The following is a 19,655-nucleotide window of genomic DNA, read 5'->3' as shown; positions in this document are numbered from 1 at the left end:
GCTCTCCCTGCTGGGGAGGAGTCAGCTGGATTCATCAGCCTTCTCCCCATTCCCAACAATGCTGCTGAGGTAAGTTTGTTGCCAGACACTATTAAAATAATTATAACCGCAAAACAAATATGGTTCCTATTAAATAACACCATGTACCTGCTAGAACAGACTGAAAGAAACATCTTTAATTCACAATTAATTTCAATGTGCCATTTCTCCTACTTGGTAAGTTACTCTACTTCAGTACTTGATTATTCTTAGTACTCCATTTATTGTGAACGTGCAAACTCCTCCTCTAAACACCAGAAGCTATTCCAGTGCAAAGAAAGTATTTTCCATGATAGATCTATACATTCCTATGGTCTCAATGTTATGATGTGAAAAAATTTCTAAAGCACCTTTATAAGATTCCAAAACCCTAGAAATTGAACTACTGTAGATTCCCATCAAAATAAGTGACAAATGTAATTAATGTAATTACCAACTCATATGTATTTTTTCCTTACACTAATGCTTTAAAAACGTAAGAGAAAGGAAGACAGAAGTAATTCTCCATTTTGTTCTTGAAAACAAAATGGATTTTTTAAAAGTCTTTAGTGCCTTCAAGACATTATTGATATTTGTGATGTAATTCTTTAAGTAAAGTCTAAGTAATAGTGAAATTTCCTGAGAAATGTAGGGAACACTATATCCACCACTAAAACATTAGCAAGTCAATCACAAAACCCAGTACCAAAACAAGGATGTGAAATGGGGAAAATAGTGATTATTCACTAATCAAGTATTGCAAAAACTTTAGACTACATATAATTGTACTCACAGTTGACATTGGTCTCCTTTGATTCCCTTGGTTGTGCAGAAACATTTTCCTGTTTGCATGTGACAGATATTTGCATGTCCACTGCATGTGCATGCTGTAGAATCAAAAAGGAAAAATGAGATTTCCTCACTCATACTTAATTTCATAAGTAAATGAATATTCACAGATTTTAATACCTCATTCCAAACAAATTTCCTACAAGCTGTTTTGAAGTATGTATCTATTACTACTTCAATTATAATCTTTTTCAGAAAAAAAAAATCACTAGCATATCACTTACTTTATTTTATGCAGAGTTAAAAACTATTTGTGTGTCATTAGAGGCTGTCCTCCACAACTTAAATAACAGCAGTTTGAGAAAAGCCATTAAAACCTACCATTCCAATGTGTAATACAGAAAATTATTCATAATTCATCTTTGCTGCACAGGGTGAAATCCTGACCAATGACAAAATCCATTTAGTTTGAAATGTCTAATTAAAGTATTATTGGAGATGATGTTTGGTAAAAGATTTAATATAATTGGAATTCTTGCTATTGACAAAAGTGAACAAAAAGAAGTCTCTGAAATATTTGAACAAAGGCAGAGCAAACACTACACGTATAATCCACAAGAATTTTCTAGAAGCAGAAAACAGGCAACTTTCAAAGCTCCTGGAATCTGAACTGAAGGAGAATCACAGGAACATCATCATCTCTCCATTCCAAGGCCAAAGTAATCCTCTCCACAGTGGAGAGGATAACTCACTGCCACTCTTGCTGCCTGATAGATTCTCACCTCAAAAACATACTCCTATTCCCAGTTCTTGAGCTCTCTTCTTCCTTTTCCTTTCCATGTTTATTTGAACTACTATCTTGTTTAGGCAGTCATTTTTTATTGCTAACCAAGTGTAAAAAATTTACTAATCTCTCCCTGGTAAATGTGTCAATACATCATCAATGGAATGACTCCCTGCTAATATTCACACCACACTCAAAGTCCTTCTTTAATCCAAAGTAACTCTGAACCTACCATGATATTCATATTAGGCTTTCACCAAAGTTTTAATTATGACTAAGATAAAGGATTTAATATATGAGGTCCTGCTTGGGAACAGATACAGTACCAAGTGATGAACCAAATAAGATAAAAGTTTATTCTCTACTTTATAATCTCATATTGAATTCCTATCACAGCCTGAGTTTTAAACCTCCCTTATACTGATAAGGAATAACACACAATAAATCCTTCTTTGACAGTGTCCCATCCCAAACACATGCTCACCTCTCTGCCTCAGCCTAAAACAAATAGAGAAAAAGGTACTAGACAAAAACCTAATTAAATGTAAGATATTATTAAAATAATACATAAATTTCAGGATTTCAATGGCATGTTCAGCCCTCAGAGCTCATTAAATAGCCAGCTGAACTTAAAGAAAAATTCTTACTAAGGAGTGCCAGGCATTCAATTTGTCTGCAAGAAACACCAGAAATTTCTATGCAGCACATAGTGATTTGTGATGTTTTCCTCTGTTTCATAACAAAAAACTTCAGAAAAATATCTGCAGTTACCACAAAATACTACATTTTGTTATTCTGCTGTCCTCCTGATACTCTATAATAAATGTTCATTAAAGCACTGCCCCTACATTATAAGTTATGTTTTCCCAAATCCATTCATGTTTTCCACTCTACATTTATGGAATTATTATTTAGGCACTTTAAGCTGGAAAAGCCTCTTCACAAAAGTTGATTTTAATTGTGTAAATTTTTGCAATGCTTTCAGTGAAAAATACAGAAATATATTCTTAGCAGCTTATTCTGCTTATAGTTAAGTGCTCCATTACAATGATGCTCCATTACAAGACAGCACAAAAGTTATAAAGGAGCTAAAAGGGTGAATTCTGAAGCACATTCCAAAAGGTGTCAGTGTTTTGACAAATATAAAAGTTATTGCCAACTAACCTTAATTGATTGCTCCCACAATTATTGCTCATGTAATAGGAAGTAGAGCAAAAATGTGAAAGTGGAAAACACAAGTGATTATACAGTAGCAGCACTTCAGTGAACATTTATTACTCTCATTCAGCAAGTTCCTATTAACCTCACTGTTCCTGGATAATACCATGAACAAAGACAACACCTTTGCATTTACAGTTTTCAAATCTAGTAAAAATCTGTTTCAGAGCAATGAAAGCATATTTTAATATGCTTTTTATATGCAGTTAATTATCTGGGGCTTGCAAATGTGTGATGAAAAACAGATTCCTACCAATCTGTGGATCTCTATGTGGGGGTAACCCAAAAAAAATTTATTTTGGCCATCACTGCTGATACTGAAGCAAATGTGAGTGTATATGAATAAAAAAATTTAATAGCAGAAGCAGGACAATGTTGTAGGACATTTGGAAAGAAGACTGAAATTCTTCCATTACCCCAATATTTCCATACTCCTCTACACATATTTTCTCTAATATTTCCTATGTGCTTCTCTCTGCTTAACCACTCTCAGTGAATGGTTTCTCCTGGGATAATAATGTAGTCAATAGTTAAAGCTGCAACTAAAGTAGGATCTTTCCCAGCCTAATGCTACTAGTTTTGTTACCTTGAAATAGACAAAGTCTTGGGATCAAATTTAAAATCATATTTTGTATCAATCATTGTAAACTGGCAGAAATCAGGAAAAGAGATTAATTTTACATTTTCCATACTTTTTTGAGGCCAACATTTCAGTTTGTTTACTGAAAGAGGTGTCAAGAACTGGAACAGGCCATGCAGGGAAGTGGTGAATTCACTGTTCCTGGAGGGATTTAAAAGATGTGTGGATGTGGCAGCTGGGGATGGGGGTTTGTGATGGGCTTGGCACTGCTGGGGTAATGACTGCACTGGGTGAGCTTAGAGGTTTTTCCCAAACAAAATGATTCCATGATTCTGTGTACTTTGTGCTGCACTCTGGAACAAAAACAGTGAGTTTAGCCCAACTTCAAATCTTCCCATCCTACTCTTCATCTCCAACTTGGGTTTAGATAATGCACGCCTGCTTTTGTTTAAACAGTTATTTTAAATACTTAATTACCATGCTTTTTACCAAGAATTAAATATTTAAAATAAATAATCTGTGGCTCACAATAAAAACCTGCTTAAAAGATAGACTTTAAAACTTTGTTTTGTTATTTTTTACATAATAAGTGAAATGATGACATTAGAGCTTTAAAAACAACATGAAATGCTTGCAATATCTACTCTATTTTTAGGGAAATAGCAGCTCAAGATACTCTTTTGTACAACAAGCAGATTCTAAATGGAACAGAAGATTATATGAAAACAATATAATCCAGTAGAGCAAATCCATGCTGCAAAATCAGAAACCTACAGAATTTATTAAATAATAAATCCACTGTATGATTGATTCCAAGTTGCCAGCTCAGCATATAAATGTTCTTGCTGACAACAGAAGAATACCCATCACTCTTTCCATGCAGTGTGCATTTTAAACAATTGAATTTAAAAACACTCACTGCTTAGCCCCCATCTCCAACATACAACTGCAAGAGCATTTTTCTCACAAATGGAGCTCACTACAGATGCTGATTTAAGTAAATATGTTTGCTTACATGAAAGGTTGCTAAACCAGAGCTGCGTGTGGATAATTACTATAAGACACCTTGCTGATGTTTTTTAAAGTAAAGCTATGACAATGCCATTAAATATTGAGGTGTGCTACTTTGTTAATTTTGCTAACATTCAAGGAATAAGTTAAATCAAAAGAAAAGGAAATAGAGAATTTCTCTTAGATTAGGCTAAGCAAGAAATAACAAGTATAAACTTATATTAGATCCAGAATTTTTAATACTCAGTTTCCCTCTAAATGTTCACCTATGTAATCTATTACTCTACTCATATGGCAACTGCCCTACAGAGACTATTTTCTACATTAGGAATATTGCAAAACTCTCCAGTCACTTAATTCTCTAGAAATATGTATTTAGCTAGAAGCCCCTGATACCCTTTTCATATTCAACAATTGCTTTTATAGGAAATACATCCATTCAGCCTTTGAGACAGGAAATGTAAAATCAAAAAGATGTGCCAAATAACATTTCTGCAATATTATTAATTAAGCAGCATTAAAATTAAGTTAAAGAACTTCTACGAAGCAAAAAGTACAAAGGAGTACAAAGAAAAAAAAAGGTGAAAAGGTATTAAAACACACTGCTGTACATGCAGAAATAGAACTGTCATTTTACGGTGACATTATTATCCCCCAAAATAAATCAGTCTTACTAGAATAATTAACACATATATAACTAATTTTATTTTCCTCTTTCTTGTTTTACCTTGTGATTTATATTTCTTTAGTCTCAAATTAATTTATTTTTATAGAAACCTAATAGGACAGAAAAGAAAAAAACACAAGGTGTACTAACACAGTGGTAAGGACTGTGAGACAGAGATAAAAGTTAACAGAATAAACAAATAATTTGGATTTCTGTCACTCAGGGAACTTAAAGTCATATTAAAACACAGACAATTTCACTAAACCTTGAACTAACACTACTGAGATCATGTGACCACTGGTAAGGCAACGACTTTTTCCTGAAAAGCAACAGTCAACAACCTGGAAATCACAGGTGTCACCTCCTTAGCTTTCAGCATTAAACATACATTCCAGAAGGGGGATATTTATCCTAATAAACCCAGAAACAACAAACAGACTGATTATCTGTGGCAGAAATCAAAATTTCGTTTGGTTGAACTTAAAGACAACCTTCATCACTTAAAGGCTTGTATTTGTTCTTTAGCCATTTTTGCTCTGGTAAAATAGCTCTGCAGTGTTTGTATTCCTTCTGTTGAAAGCATTCATCCTGAAAAGTGAACTGATTTCTTTTGTTTATTTGCAATAAATACCTCTCAAGCAATCACAGGAAAGCTGGCTGTCTTTAATCATCAGCAACAAACAGTATAAAGACAGCTTGGAAAACCATAATTTTGTTTTATAGAAGTAGATAATGAAAATGCAACACACAAGATTAACACTGAAAGACAGGATCTTTTTTCTTGTTAGGAACTGAGCAGAATCCTAAACAATTAACAAGAGTAATGCTGTGCCTGAAACTCTCATGCCAATATTGAGTCACTCTACAGAATTTTTATTATTTGCTGTTTGAATAATATGCATTTTCTATCAAAAAACATGCTGAACCAAAACATTGCCACATGAACTCATGAAATACAGTAGCTGCAATTTCATGTTTTCCATGTTAATCTGTTTGAAAAACTGAAATTTTACATTAGCTTTGAACATAGAAAAATGAAAAATTCCAAGTGAAATTATTAATACTACTTTATTTGGAGATAAGTTTAACTTGTCATACTTATTAATTTCCTTTTCATTCTTTCCACTTATTAATTTCATTTCCAAATATAATATTAATATTGGTTACCAAATACTAAATTGCCTACAAATTTTAGACTGGATTAACATACAGAGTTTAAGAGTTCAACTTAAAACTGGACTCTATATATATCTGATGTATGGGACAATTTTTTACATATACAAGCATTTAAAGAGACCTTTCACAAGATTCAAAATATTATTTCTTAAATTACTCTTAGTTTTCTCAGCTGTGAAGAGATTTCTCACATGAAAACACAAGAGAAAATTAGAATTACTTAAAAAGGAAGTAATTTCAGATGTGACAGACAAACTTTTACCAGCTTTAGTAAAAACTAAAACAGTGAGTCTTGATAGTTATTTTCAAAGCAAAAATGTAAAGTGAAGATTTTGGAAACCTTCATGTTCTAATGTCCATACTGACATGTGTTTAAGACATTTTCAGAGAATAAAAGGCCTAGTACCTACTATTGTTGTTATTATGTCTTTTGAAATTTTCTTAAGACAGCAGCTTCTCTACTATTTTGGAAATTTTGGTCAAAAAACCTCCTTTCATCAAAAGGCTGTTATTTTTCCGCTAATTCCCTCCAAAGAGAATTTGTAAGTTATTACAAACAAACAAAACAAACAAAAAAAAAACCCAACAAAATAAACATTATTATAAGGCAGTATGAAATGCAAAACTATTTAAAAGCATTCAAAAGTTATTCATAGCAGCCTAAAATGTAAGAAAAAATTCCAATCTAAGGTGAAAAACATCTGAAGTCAACAACTGGTGATTGCAATTATTTGTGTGTATTTGGTCATTCAGAGTAAAAGCCCAAAGAAAAGAAATTATTTCTACAATTTATCAAGCAAAAATGCCACGAAATGTAAAGAAGTCAGCAAATCATTTCCCTCTGTTAGCCATTAGGAGGTACAAAATAAGACTGATTTTTAATGTATTCCATTGCAAGGGAGGCTTTTTTTTTGTCCTTAAATAACTAATGTGGTCTGGCATTATAATGTATTTCATTAAGCACTCAGAAAATGAAGGCAGAATCAACTGCAATCAAACTGAAATGCCATTACAAGTTTTTTTGAAGATCTTCATTTGATCAGTTGAGGAATGAGCTGCATAATGCCTCAAAATCTATTTTCTCACCAGCTCAGGGGGGTTCCCAGGCTCCCCTAGGGAAAGGGGTGACCATTTCAATCCAAAACACACATAGAAGGAGAGATGCAGAAACTAGAAATGAAAAAAATTCCTGCTTTTTCTATTGCATTTGGGATGAGAAGACTGGCTTTGGTCAAAGGCTTATTTGAGGATCAAGTAACAGTGATTTAAGAAAATGTCATCTTCAGCTTGCAGCTGCCTGCCCCCAGTGCCCCCTGAGCCAGACACAGCACCTATGTGAGCTTCTGACATCACCTTCAGAACAGGATAAAATATGTTTGTTTATCTCAGGTTGACAAAATCAGTACAGTTCTAGACAGCTGAAAGTTTCTAAATCATGTCCTGCCTACCTCCTCTAGGAATATCATTTGGAAACCAATGGATTTACACTTTTCATTAGGAAGGTGAACATACAGATACAAAGCTCAGACAGCACATCAGAAATACATTTTAAAAGTATTCCTTACCACATAAAATAAATTTATAGCATGTAAACCTTAAAAAAAACACAAGAATAAGAATGCAGAGCCACTGGTTCATCATTGTCAGAAACTGTGTTCCACAAGAGCATGCAGGAGGACTTGATCACTAACATCAGTAAGAGCAAGAGAATTGTCATTAATCACTGCAAGTAGATTAAATAAGCACAGAGATAAAGGAATATAATATAAATCAAACTGCTGTATCTCTTCAATATCTGTAAAAGCTATAAGTGGTGATCAATTAAAGGATGCCTGAATTCAAGGTTCTCAGGATAAGATGCTGAACAAGCACAAAATGCCTGCTTCTTACACAGATTAAGATAGCACAACTTGTTCTTATTCTTTTTACTATTTCAAATACTTTTGTTGCATAGCAGACTCAGAAACATTTTAAATTAAGGGTTTTGTTTTTTTTTTTCATTTTTCTTTTTAAAAAAGCTACCTTGTTCCTACTCCACATGAGTAAATTAGAATCAACTTTGCTGGATGGAGAAGTTACACAAAGCAGCCCAGTGCAGCCATCAGCCTTAAGGAACAAAACTGTAGTTAATAAAATTGGTTACTAGTGATTTAACTACACAATTACACTGCAATTGTTCAAGATGGAAACAAAACTTCCTTAGGCAAGAAAAAAAAATCAGTGGTTCTCCACAATCAGCCATTCCAACATCAATCCTAAGGTGATGCATGAACCAGCTCTTTGCCATGCTGACTGCTCCTAAAATCACATCATTCTGCAATGGGCACACACATCCTGGTTTAGGAAATAAAATCAAATTTAGAGAATCAAGAGGTAGCTTAAAACAGTTGTACTTGACAGGAAGTTTATAAAAATCTTCTGTATGCAGAACAGCAAAAATGTTAAACATGTTGAACAGGCATCCAGTCAAAACCTTTTGAAATCCCACAGCCACACAAATAATCTCTCTCTGGAGGTTAATCATGCTACATTCAACAGTTTTCTTATTTTTTCCTCCCATAAAATTATGAGCACCTAATGTCTACTGATACTTGACAATGATACTTTCCTTGAAGTGTAACTCCAGTTTCACTTAACATTATTCTAAGTAGGTTATGGAATACAAATGTATCTATAGAAAGTTTCCTAATTTTAGGTTGAGTTTTTGTTTGAACTTACAATTAATTGTGCTAGAAATCAGACTCAATAACATAGCTCTAATCTACCAAAAAAAAAAAAAGTTATCTGTATACACAAGAATTAACAGCATATTGAGAAGTTTGCTTAGCACATTTTGCTTGCCAGTCAAAGAAAACTGGAACAGTAATTTTTAAAGATGTCTTTTTCCAAGTTCCTCAACAAAGTTTTTCCTATGGCAATCCACTTCTGCTTTAGTAGCACAGGACTGATTTTGAATACATTCTGATTGACGTGAACCTAATTTAAATTCATAACTAAGCCCAAGTACAGGCTTCACTCAGTGGTCAGACTACCTTGGATACTGTTCAATAAACAGCACTCATTAAAGGAAGGAAAATAAGTTTTCAAATCACCTTTGGGGATATAGGTCTTCTTAAAAAGAGTGTTTATTCTGACTGCTCTAAATCTGCAAAAAGCTGCATGAGGCTTTTCTTGAATAGCTTATTGTGCTAGAATCTCTTTTCTTTGTGTTTCATATGAACCAAGAAACCCTTTTCCTTCTACTAAAACCAAACTCCAGCATTTTAGTTAACACTAAATGCTTTTATTCTATGGTAAGGTATTTTATTTTGGAAAAAAAAAAAAAAGGAATTGGTGTCATCTCTATTCAATGCTGAAAGGTAAAAAAAGAATTAGTGAAAACAAAACAAAACACCACTACTGCAAAATGGGATTTCTTGACAGTCCCCTCATTTGTCAAAACCTTCGGCTACTTTGTTTGTACAGCAGGAACAAAATCATGTTATCTGCTGGAACTTAGCATGTGAGATTTTCTTTGAATAATCTTAAATTACAGTTTCTTATCACAGTTTTGCTGTGAACTTGTAACACACTGTTTCTTATAAACCAAAGTACAAGCAAACAGGTTTTTCTAATTTAGTTCCCTATTCTGGTACCTGAAGACAGTACAGGGCACACAATACTCTTTGTTCCACTGATTTCCAACATTTACCTACTTTTATGTAAAATGTCTTTATTCACAAAGGCTCCTGTGCTCTTGTGTCATAAGCAACCAATCCACTGAAGATCCCTTTCTCCTGTGATTAATCTTGAAGTGTCTGGACTAAAAGATACTTGTGATTTTTTAATTTCATACTTAGTCACTGTGAAAAGAGGACTTCTAGAATATAGTATTTAACCTAATACAAAATTACCTGTAAATTTTAGACAGCTAATGATGGAATCCCAAATGTGTGATCTTGCACCAGTGATGTCCACAAATTCCCTACATGCTAGACATTAAAACAGGTAAGCAGAAAAACTATACAAAACCTCTGTATCCCAAGCTGCCATTTCATACTCTAAGAGAGTCAAAACTCACATTTGAATATTTGTTCTACTTTAGGAAGATGCAGAAATAAATGCTTTTGCTGTAATTTATACTGCTAATTGAGGATACTTATGCTTCTTACAGTTCTGTTTTTTTCTCCAGCAGATGTCAGTTAAAGCTCTTTGCCTACATTCTTAGTCCTACTTTAAACAGGACTCATGGTCCTAGAATATAAGATTTTGGACCAGAAACCTTTTTGAAACAGAACTGTGTGTTGCAGAAGAAAAAAAGTCCAAGTTTACAGCTGTCTCTTGATGAAGATTTAAATGCAAGACTTTCTCCTTTTTGGACTCCAAAAAGCCACTTCTCAGGCCAACAGCACTTGCCCAACTTTTCCTGTTGAAATAGCATCATCCATCCATTCCTAAAGCTGTTAGTGTCCAGGTGTTTTAAGACCAAAACTCATAGTACAATGGCCACATATTTGATATTTACCATCTAAAACTATTCCTAAGGAAACAATTAATTCCACATTTAGGTTTACTGTCTTAAATAAAGTAATAAAAAAATTTATATTCAGATGGTCTATATTTGATGCTTCTCTACCAGCCCTATGCAATCCCAAACTACAGGTAATTCTAAAGCTACATAGCAATAGTGTTAAAGTGAAAAATTAAGACTGCTGCTTTCTGTTCACTCATTGGTTAAATAACTTTTTGAAATGTTAAAAAATAAGTCTAAATGTAAATTAGTAGGTATCTTCCTATCAACTACATACACAACAATTTTAGTTTAAAAAAAGAAGTGAATAAAATATTGTTTTCCTTGTTATGTTATCAACCTTTTCCTTTATGATAGACAGGTTGCTTTTGGTAATGTGCGAAATTATGTAATCTGCTGTCCATCAAATTTCATATACAAATGCTGTGAACATATTCATATATACATGTACAACTATATTCTAAGAATATGGCTGGGGAGCAAACAAAGGCATCCTGTTTATATCATCCTGGGCTCTATGGACCAGTTTTCCTGGGATCTATTTCCAATTGGTTTTCTTTAGCACATTTCTCCTATTTTTCCATGGATATCCTAATTCAAATTGATGCTTTTGATGCTAAAAATTCAGAATGCATATTATTTAAAAGAATGTGCATAAAAGTGGGTTTTGGTGTAAGCATCCCATCTAAAGAACCCCACAATTACTTTAAGGTAATTGAACTGGATTCTTTTTATAAATATCTAACACACTTATTGCCCTCTGTGATCTACAGGGAAGGTTCTCTGTCTGTTCTGGAGGGTGCCCCTGGCAGCTTTCAACAGTCTTTCTTTTGGAGAAGAAAGGAAGGAAATCAGAATCAGCTCCTCCACAGAGGGTCATGATGAAAACATATTATGAAGGTTGCCACTACTGAATAGGTAAAAATTACAGAAATAGTGCCAGAGAAAATAGTTTGTAAAGTCACCCATTAGGCACCTTTAAAAGTTAGAACCTAAAATCCAAGGAGACCATTGTCAATCTGCTGCCAGGATGAGTTTAACATCTTTCTCATGTCTCTCTTTCAAAGACACTTGAAGTAATGGCTTGTGGCACCCTTGGCCTCTTCTCTCAAAATCCACACCTCAGCTGTCAGTAACTTGGCAGAATAATCACATTTTCTAAAGAACAAGATTTGAACACCATGGAAGAGCATTCTTCGTATATAACTTCGGGGACAACACATCACTAATAAGTTTTAGTTTTTATTCTTTTAACCAACACTAATAATTAGAAATATGTATCTATACAACTAATCTACTGCTGGGTTAAATTTCACCAACGGCCTTCACCTAAGGGCTCTCACAAATTAGTCTTTTATTGATACCTGTCTGATTTACTTTTTTTAATGTCTTGAGGGATTTCCTGTACATGCCAGTTGGGTGGCCCATGTCTAGATGCCAAAGTTTATGTGGAATGCATTCAAGCAACAGTATGTGTAGATGTACACACATAGGTGTACAAATACAGGTGGTGCACACATGGTGTATATTTGCTAAAAACATACTTTTGATAATGGCTTGAAGATCTCATTAAAAAAAATCAGATGTTTCTAGAAAAATATTAACTTTACCTTTCCAAACAGAATGATTACAAACCAAAAGCGGGGGGAAGCTGCTGCCTTTGGTATTGCAAATGCCCAATGTCTGATAAAAGAGAAATGAAAAGACAACAGGAATGCTGCAGACTTGCTTAAAAAACATCACCTCAACAGCCTGTGTGGTTAGAAGCTTTTTCAGAATGGCCATCAGTGTCTCTGGTGCCTTTAAGGGCTGCTAAGAGAAAAATCAGTGCAAAAGCAACAATGGCAGCACAATTCTGGGAAGACTGAATGCTGCTTGGAGTGTTATCCCATTATTAAGGAAAATGAGAATACAGTAAAACGCTTACATTGTCTTATTATTATTAAATCTATTATACATTCATTGCGTGTGTCATTAGTTACTGTAAAGAATTTTTTCCTGGCATCTCGTAAATTGTAAGGATAATTTTTTAAAATATCATGCATAAAGAACATGACAAGGTGATAAGCAGCTAGAGCAATTTTTTTAACACTGACAACTAAGTAGATGATTAATGAGTTTGAAAATAATACTAAAAAACATCACTAAGATGAAACAAAATTGTTTCAAGCAATCTGCCATAATGGGGTTTTTTGCACGTTATGTACAGGCTGTAGTACACACACAGCTCTATTTTTTTTCTAGAATTTCTATTTTAAAACTGTGTATTTCCCAGAAATGCAGCACATAACACAGCAAGACCCTGAAGAAAACAAAACACCCAGAGAAACCACCAAGACAGCAAGCCAGGACCTGTTCACACCTACAGTCAAAGCTGCTTTACTTCCAAAATCCAATAATACTCAATTATGAGTTCTCTGTCACTGAATTTCAATATGCATACCTTCAAAATCATCCCTCAAATGGGACTTGAGCAAAATTTAGAAAAAAATTAATCAAAGTGATTTGGAATATCTACTTTCAAGCTCTTCAACACCTCAGACCGAAATGCTGCCCAGGTGTCCCAGGAACAGCTGAGTTGTGTCCCAGGAATCACTGAGCTGTGATTCTCTCATCTAATCTTCACCACAGCACAGAATTTGCCTTATTCTGTTCAAGACAGGGTTTGATTACTTAAATATTTCTGGCACAGGCTGACAGCACTGAATTAGCACTCCAAGGACTTCCCATGGATTTGCTTGGCCTGGAAACCCAAACCTGTCTCCTCCTAGAGCATCCTGTTCCTTTATGTCCAGAATTCACCTCTGCCTTCCCTCCTATTTTCTCGCACATTGAGATAACTCTTACAAAGGATGCTGGTAACTTGGGTGGTACCCTCTCTTCATGCTTTCTCTGCTAGACAGGGGGTTTAGATGACAAATCTTAGGTATGTGCACAGGGTCTGGACTTACTAATTTGTGCACTACCATTTTTTTCCAAGAAAGAATGCAACATTTTTTGTACAAGCTAAAATATTTTATGATTTAAGATAATACATTACTTTCATTTTCTATTATGGCTACCTATTTGACACCACAGACTACCTGAAACCATTTTAATTAGTGTAAGAATAGATAACTAATAGATTACAGTCACAGAACTTCCCTTATCATAAAAGACCCCTGCAATTTATTACTGATTTTTGTACAGAATGCAGCAATGAATCAAATACAAAATAATTCAAACTATATATTTGAACAATGGAATGTCATAAAGAACTGAAGGAGCACATATATCTTCACTGCAAGCCACATCTTAGGACAACTGAATATAAAGCTCATTTTTACACCAAGAATACGAATTCTAACTCTCATTCTCTGTATTGAAAAGAGACTTCAAGTGACAGAATTTAAATGAATAATTGGTATTAGGTATGGTTATTTCAAGAAAAAGAATAGTAATGATTTCTTAAAAAATATTACTGTTGCCAAACTATTGCCCATCAGCAACCAAAACCACATTTCTGACAAAAATAAACCAGTCTCAGCTACGGGGGAAACCTGCATAGTATGGAAAGCTTTTTCAGTCTACAGTAACTGAAATGCTACAGATTCAAAAGTAAGTCATATACAAATTAGTGACATCTTAGTAACATTAATGACCCAAAATATGGCAAACATCCACAGCTTCATTTCATATATAATCAGAATACTTTATCTTCACCCAGTAGCTCCCTGCTTTCTAGATTTCAGACTCCAAGACACTACAGAATATTAGGACTGGAGAAAAATGTGTGGAATCAGCTAGTTCCCTACCCATTTCTAAAGCCTGAGACATTTGAAAATTTAAAAGGGATAGTGTAAGTGGTAATGCAGATTTCATAGCATATTTAGGTAATCTTTCACGGTTTAACCAGTAGAAATTTTTCCTTGTATTCCACCTTAATCTTTCTTGTTGCAACCTAATCCCATTACTTCCTCCTCAACCAAAATGAGGGCGTGGGGGAAGGCACTTTATCATCTCCCTCTCTTTTCAGCTTCCCTTCATGCATCTGAAGCCTGCTATTATGCCTCCATCTTTTCTTTGTCCTTCTGCAAGGTTTGTCACATTTCCTAAGTCTGAGTGATATCAGGATGCAAAGCAAGTCCTTAGATCTGTTTTAAAGCTATTGAAATGTCAGCAATTATAGTGAGTGAACATCCCAAAAAGTCTTTTTTATTAGCCATTCTTTAATCACAACTATTCAAAACCTTTTGAAATCTGAATTGTATCTTTTTTCTATAACAACTGTTACTCATTCCATGGTAATTTAATACCATAACACTATGTAATACCACTATAAATGTATCAGTTATCTGATGACAGTTGTAAAGCCACCATTAGTACCAGAGTGGAAAAAAATTATATTTTAACAGAATTTGCCATCCCTGGACAAAGGTCAGAACAGAATTGATCACTCAGAGGTGGAAAGTCATATCTTTTAGAGCTTTTTGAATTACCTCCTAGGAGTGTAAACAGAAAGGATTTAGGAAACTATTGGCATAGTTAGGGAAAAAAGATAAAAGTTTTTCAAGGACTTCAAGGCTTGCTATGCATGTCCTCCTCCTTCTTGAGGGCTACTAGAAGCTATATAAAAAAGGAAGGTTTTCTTGCAAATTATTTTAATCTGCATCACCAACAGTCAAACTAAGAGCTCAGATTTTACCTGTAAGTAAATATATCATGACAGCAGAAAACGTAATGTGTGTACTGAATACATAAGTACTTTCATCAGGACACTGGAAAAAGTTTTTTTACGTCATGAGTGTGCCAGGGAAATGACCTGCAGATTTTATCCCAGAGCACACGACTTCACCTCTGCAGTGCAGAGATCAAGTGCATCCTCTGTCCCCAGCTTTGACTGCTCTCCAATTCAAAGCAAGCTCTGTCCTTGTAACTATAGCAACTTGATCCATGAAGAATATTACAGTATTACAGATGTACTTTCAGAGTTATAGTCGTCATCTTGTCATGCCTTTAAAAAGTTTTCAACCTGCATCCTCAAAGTAATTAATCAGGAGCTCCAAGGGGAACACACACCATGTGCTCAGGCAGCCATGGAACCAAAGGCTGAGTTGGTGGGGAAAAGCAAAGTTGGTGGGGTCCAGCCAGAAACTCAGCTGGCAGCAGCAAACTGACACAAGATGCAACTCTAAAAATTACTGGTTTGGGTGGTTTTTTAGTTCCTTGTGATTCTTTTGTCCTTTGATTGTCTTCATGTAATTTCCTGCCTTATTTTCTCCTTATTTCAGTCACATTTAAGCTCAGCTTCTAAATGGGTTGCCCTTTCAACTCCTATTTTTCTCTGTATGTTTCTATTTTAATAATGGTTTTAATTTCCAGACAACTTTAATTTTTTTTTTTCCTGCATTACCAATAGTATTAGCAGAATGAAGGAGAAAAGAAATAGAGCCATTACTTTCTTTCTTTATGTTTGCACTGTCCCTGGTCCCAGCTATGGTTCCTCTTAATTTCCAGTAACACTGATTTGACTTATCTATGGATCTCTGGTATTTTTTCCTGCAGAAATCCCTGGCCCACAGTTTGGGCACCTCTATCACATGATACTGCAGAAAATCTAACAGTTCACAACTACAACAGCCTTCAAAAATATCCTAAGGATGTAAACATTTATTATATGCTCTCTACTGAAAATACAACACACCATAGCACATAAAGTATTGAAATAATTATTATTTTTATTTTTTAAAGCATTCTCCAGTCAAAATAGCTCCTGTTAAAATCATGTCTACCAATAAAAATATGCATTTTTACAGACTAGGTTTGAAAAAACAAGTTGTAAAATTTATAATTTTACTGGCCTTATAAATTGATTTCAGCCATTATTACACCACGCATATTTCACTAAAGGTGATGGAATGCTTATTTGGTTGATAGCTAATGTATCCCTGAAGAATAAAAGCTGTATGAATACATCATTTTGCCATAAAGGTGATACAGACAGCAAAAGAACATTTTGTCAACTTCAGGAGAAAAACTGAACTATTAAGAATTATTTAAAGCATCATAAAGCCTCAGCAAAATGTTCAATTGTCAATAAAGGTAGACATTAATCTTTCTATCCCCTTGAACACAATTTTTACATATCGTGCTTGAGTGTACCAGATGTGAATCTTTATGCACTGCCTACTGCACATTAGAGTGCTGAGGAGCCAACAAACCCTTTAAATGAAGAAATATTCCTTGAGAAGCAAAGGTCTGGTTAAAGAAATATCAGTAATGGAGAAGAAAAAGTCATGGGACAAAACTTTCCAGCACCCTCCTAGATTCAAAGCCAATCTTATTGAGGTTCCACATTGAGTAGGTTCCTCCTTCCAGCATTTAGTTTTAAGGGAAGGAGTACCTGTAGCCCTACAGCAATATGCAAAAGCCACTTGCAGTATTTGACTTCATTCTTTCCTTCACTTCAAGGAGAATCCTCCAGTGCAGTAGTTTAAAAATGAAACTTTTAACAGGTCTGGGTGCTTTGCCATCCTCAGCACACCAGGACTTTTTGTTTCATCTATACATGAGTAAGACCTTTTTGTCTGTTAAATAGGTAATTCCTCCACTAGAATCACATATTTATACAAATCAGTGTTACCAGATATTCTAGCAGATATTGAAGTTTATTTATAAGCATCTTCTCACTGTCTCTAACAGAATTGTTCACATGGAATTTAATGACATCTCTCTGAAATCATTTGAGGTGTTGCTCTAACAAGGAAGTTTCTTCCTCCTCCTGAGAGAGCAGCAATTGCAAAATGATGACTCTGAAGGAGTTTCTCTTTAAATATATTAATCTGATTTTGAATCATTAGTTTATCTGATCAGCTCATGTGTACAATAAAATAAACTTTTAACCTTTAAAGAAAAGCTAACTTCACATTACTTTAACATTAAATTCACATTGCATTAAAATGTCATTTTGATATTTTTCTTTTTCCAGTAGAAGAACTTACCTGTACACTGTCCTCCATTTGTGGGATCCCCATAATATCCTGGCATGCAGGTCTCACACTGTTTTCCTGTTGTTAGGTTTCTACACTGATCACAGACATTGCTGTTGATGCAGGTGCTGTGGCCATTACACTGGCAAGCTGAAATACAACATTTTAAAAGCTTCATTAGGAAATTTCTCTTTGGAACACAGTCATCTCTATGTGATTATGAAATTGTAGTACAATAAGATTCTGAGAAGCTTAGTCCTGACTAATAAGCAGCATAAATACATTTGCACTTTGACACAGATCCTCTGTAAAACAGCATTGCAATACAAAATGGATTCACACAAAAACTGACTGTGTTGTGACATGCAAGTTTTAAGGGGGGTTTTATGGAAGGTTTTTTGGTTTTGGGGGTTTGTTTGGTTTTTTGTTTTTTTTTTTTTTTTTAGTCATCACTGGAGTGGCAGAATTAGTTCCTACAGCTTTAAAATGCTGTCCAGGCATTTTAGAAATCTTTGAAGAGGTAGCAAATCACAAACTGAGACTCTATGAAACCCCAATTCCTACACGCAAGTGTGAAGCATTTGAAAGCCTACTGCAATGGGGAACATGGACTCACAGCTGAATATATCTAGTGGGGAGAGAGAAGTCCAAAATAAATTACCTAAATATTATCTTACTGTTAATTGTCCTGACCCTCATTACCTTTAGCATACAAAGCAATTTTAAGGACATCAGGACCAAATCAAACAGCTCCAGTCCTCCCTCACTACAGGTGATTTTGGTGAAAGTAAAAAAAACTGGATTCCTACTGACATAAGTTTTTCACACCTGACCTTGAAAGCATAAAATTGCTTTTTGTCAAATAGCACCACATAAACCACTGATCTTGTAGCAGAACTCCACTCCAGAGCATCACATTTTGGGGGAACTCAGAAAATACTGGTCACTCCTGCAGCAAAATCACAATGTGAATCCTGGCAGCATCATTGATCCTGCTGCCAGGTTTTGAAGGATGACCTCTCTATAAAGTGGAGCTTCAGAACTCTTGGTGCCCAGCAGATTAGTAATCTGTCAATTATAGCAGCTTGTCAAATGTCAAACCATGTCAGACTTGTCGACTCCTCAGTGCCAAAGTTGGTGGAAGACTTGGAAGAGGACAGCTACCACAGTAAGATTGTATTTCTTTTAATTTGGATTTTTAATTTAAGTGTCACAGTGATTGGTGTCTTTGCTAGGGGAAAAAAAGGGATTCTCACTGCATGATTTAAAAGTTTTTAGAGCTGTTTTATAATTTAGTAACTTAATATATTTATAGCCATTGCCGGACTTGGTTCATAAACCATCAAAACCTCCCAAGTTGACAATCTCTTCTTTCTTCTGTAGCTATGCCTAGAAAATCTTCCAAACAAGTATTAAACATTTCTGTACCATTAGGTTTTCTCACTATGTTGAATAAATATCTAGAAATCACAAGCCTTATTCTTCCCAAGAATACTGGAATTTTAGACACCTTTGTGGTATCTCCCTCTTTTGCAGTTTGTTGCCATTCTGAGGAGAAGTTACACAAAAATACCATGAGCTGCAGCTCCATTTTGGGGTTTGTGTACGTGTTTTACACATTAATATACTTAAAGCAAGTGTAAAAATAAATACAGCCCAATAAGCAAAAAGTAAAAAGAGAGAGTACATTAAAGAGGTTTTCTATTACAGTAAGATTGCCTAATTAAGACTTGATCATAGTGTAGGACAAATGCTTAATATTAATATTCTCTAACTAGCAGGCCACTGATTTCTAAATTTTCTGTTCTTGCTAATGTCTAGTTTTGTTTTTCTTTATTTTTGTGTTATACAGGGTGATGAAAGCAATCATATTTGTAAGTTTAAGTCATAATATTATCTGGTCACACATGACAGCTCTGAATTCTTACATTTTG

General features: G+C 34.6%; 1 protein-coding gene across 3 annotated transcripts in view; it reads right to left on the bottom strand.

Annotated features, from left to right (window-relative positions):
• Window positions 1–19,655, bottom strand: part of ATRNL1 (attractin like 1) — a 431,352-nt gene that overhangs the window by 298,359 nt on the left and 113,338 nt on the right. For all 3 annotated transcript variants that reach the window (XM_021537269.3, XM_021537270.3, XM_021537271.3), the window contains exons 19-20: window positions 17,734–17,871; window positions 812–905 (exon numbers count right to left, since the gene is read on the bottom strand). In XM_021537269.3, coding sequence (XP_021392944.1) covers window positions 812–905; window positions 17,734–17,871 — 232 coding nt within the window. The remainder of the gene's footprint in view (window positions 1–811; window positions 906–17,733; window positions 17,872–19,655) is intronic.

Source organism: Lonchura striata, chromosome 7 (assembly GCF_046129695.1).
Source record: "Lonchura striata isolate bLonStr1 chromosome 7, bLonStr1.mat, whole genome shotgun sequence".
Taxonomy (NCBI): domain Eukaryota; kingdom Metazoa; phylum Chordata; class Aves; order Passeriformes; family Estrildidae; genus Lonchura; species Lonchura striata.
Note: the sequence above shows the minus strand (reverse complement) of the source record. Positions and strands in the feature narration are given on the sequence as shown.